Below are 2,197 nucleotides of genomic sequence, written 5' to 3'. Positions count from 1 at the left end.
ATAAAATATATAGATATGTATAAGATGCATATAGAAACTGTATCTTTATTGTATAGAATACATATATGTATCAAATTTGGATCAGTATTGTATAAAGTTGTCGGCAAATGAAATTAAAATTCAATGTCCATTTCCGTGTGAATAATTTCATTCAAGTTCTATTTATGTTTTTTCCCCAATTTAAAATTGGATTGATAACTAGATAGCTCCTTAAACTTGACGGATTTTGTGAGATAGCAAAAGTGTCTTTTAACACTTATGTACATAAGGCCAAGTGAGTGGAACACACTTCCTATACTTATGTACATCTCAAATGCACAAGGTGGTCATGCTGAAGATATAAATCACATGTAATTATTCCTCTTAACACAAGAACGAAAATCATATCAAGAAACTCCCTCTCGTCATCATAAAAATCATATTAAATTCTTGAATATTGAAAAGATCACTTTCAAAACATTGTGCATGCATCTCAAATCATTCTCAATAAGTTCACAAACTGTAAATCATCAAAAACAGAGATTTCAATAACAATGCTCTCAATCAAATCTTCAATATCATATATATACATATAGGTGTAAATCAATTTAAGGGAAGAAGACCTAAAGGTCAAAACAATGACATTATCAAAACACCCATAATGCAAAATTTAAAGCATAGGTTCCAAGACCCCTTTTAAATTCATGCTTGATAACTTAAATCGTGTTCAAGGGATTCAATATCCCATGTAGTTTTTAGGATGAACCCCACGTACCTCAATACAGGAAATTAATGGATGCTTCTTGAAGCCTACAGTGTGAGGATTTTGAATCTACAGTCAATTTCTAAAACCCACAGTTGAATCTTGAGATATATGGATTTTTAGGTTAAAACCCTAATGAGTGTTCTTGGTGATTTTGAGAGAAACTAATCTTATTTTAGTATTCTAGGGATTAAATCCTGTGTTAGTGATGATAAGGTGTTGAAAAATACCACATTTACCCTTAATGAGTCAAAGAAGGAAGCTGAAAATTGGCCCAAGTCTATACCCAGGGCGGCGCCCTGCTTGGACCCCCGTTCTAGCCTGGTCCGCACCTTGCTTAGACCCCCGGTCTAGCATGGGTAGCGCCCTTCTTAGAATGGTGGTCTAAGCGAGGCAACGCGGGCTTATAGCCTTTTGCTACTATTTTGCCAACCCAAACACGACCTTAAACTCGTCTAAAAATTCTAAAACTTACTCGAGATGTGCCCCCGACACCCCCGATCATAACGCATCTCAAAAATCAAGAAACAGATGTCGAGAATGTCGCAAAATAATTCATCAAAGTTTATGAGCCAAAAATGAGACTAAGTCCCTTTTACACTTAGAAAATTATTCTAGTTTCCAATTTTTTATGCACACCACTGCGAGGGAACACATGCGCCAATTCTGCGGGACGTTACATTATCCCCCCTTAGGATCATTCATCCCCGAATGATGATGCGGAACACAGGCAAGCACAATTTCAAGCATACTAAGGCATAAAAGAATAAGGAAAAAATTGTACCTTCCATCTTCTTATTCGCCGGATCAAATAAGTTTGGGTATCTATCCCTCATGTCATTCTCTGATTCCCAAGTGGCTTCTTCAACTTTATGGTTTCTCCATAACACCTTAACCAAAATAATATCTTTGCTTCTTAACTTCCGAACTTGGCGATCTAGGATTGCAATTGGCTCTTCTTCATAAGATAGGGAGTCTGACACTTTAATCTCCTCTACAGGAAACACTAAAGATATGTCTTTACTACACTTCTTCAACATGGATATATGAAATATTGGATGGACGGAACCCAGATTTGTAGGCAACTCTAACTTATACGCAACTCCACCTATCATTCTCATAATCTGGTATAGTCCTATATAGCAAGGACTCAGCTTGCCTTTCTTCCCAAAACGCATGACTCCCTTCATAGGGGAGACTTTCAGAAATACCCGATCATCAATCTCAAATTCTAAGTCCCTTCTTTTAACATCGGCATAGGACTTCTGTTGACTCTAGGTTGTCTTAAGCCGTCCTCTAATGATTTTCACATCCTCCATCACCTTATGAACAAGTTCAGGCCCAAATAACTGAGTCTCATCCACTTCATACCGCCCTATTGGTGATCTACATCTTCTCCCATATAATGCCTCAAAAGGTGCCATCTTAATACTGGCATGGTAGCTATTATTATAT

General features: G+C 37.1%; 1 protein-coding gene across 1 annotated transcript; it reads right to left on the bottom strand.

Annotated features, from left to right (window-relative positions):
* Nucleotides 1-1,526: 1,526 nt before the first annotated feature.
* On the bottom strand, nt 1,527-1,920 carry LOC124894398 (the record flags this gene model as incomplete). Its single annotated transcript, XM_047405089.1, has 1 exon — nt 1,527-1,920. A coding segment is annotated over exon 1 (394 nt), but the record flags the coding sequence as incomplete, so codon positions are not given.
* Nucleotides 1,921-2,197: the final 277 nt, after the last annotated feature.

This window comes from Capsicum annuum, unplaced genomic scaffold, assembly GCF_002878395.1.
Source record: "Capsicum annuum cultivar UCD-10X-F1 unplaced genomic scaffold, UCD10Xv1.1 ctg73607, whole genome shotgun sequence".
NCBI lineage: Eukaryota > Viridiplantae > Streptophyta > Magnoliopsida > Solanales > Solanaceae > Capsicum > Capsicum annuum.
Note: the sequence above shows the minus strand (reverse complement) of the source record. Positions and strands in the feature narration are given on the sequence as shown.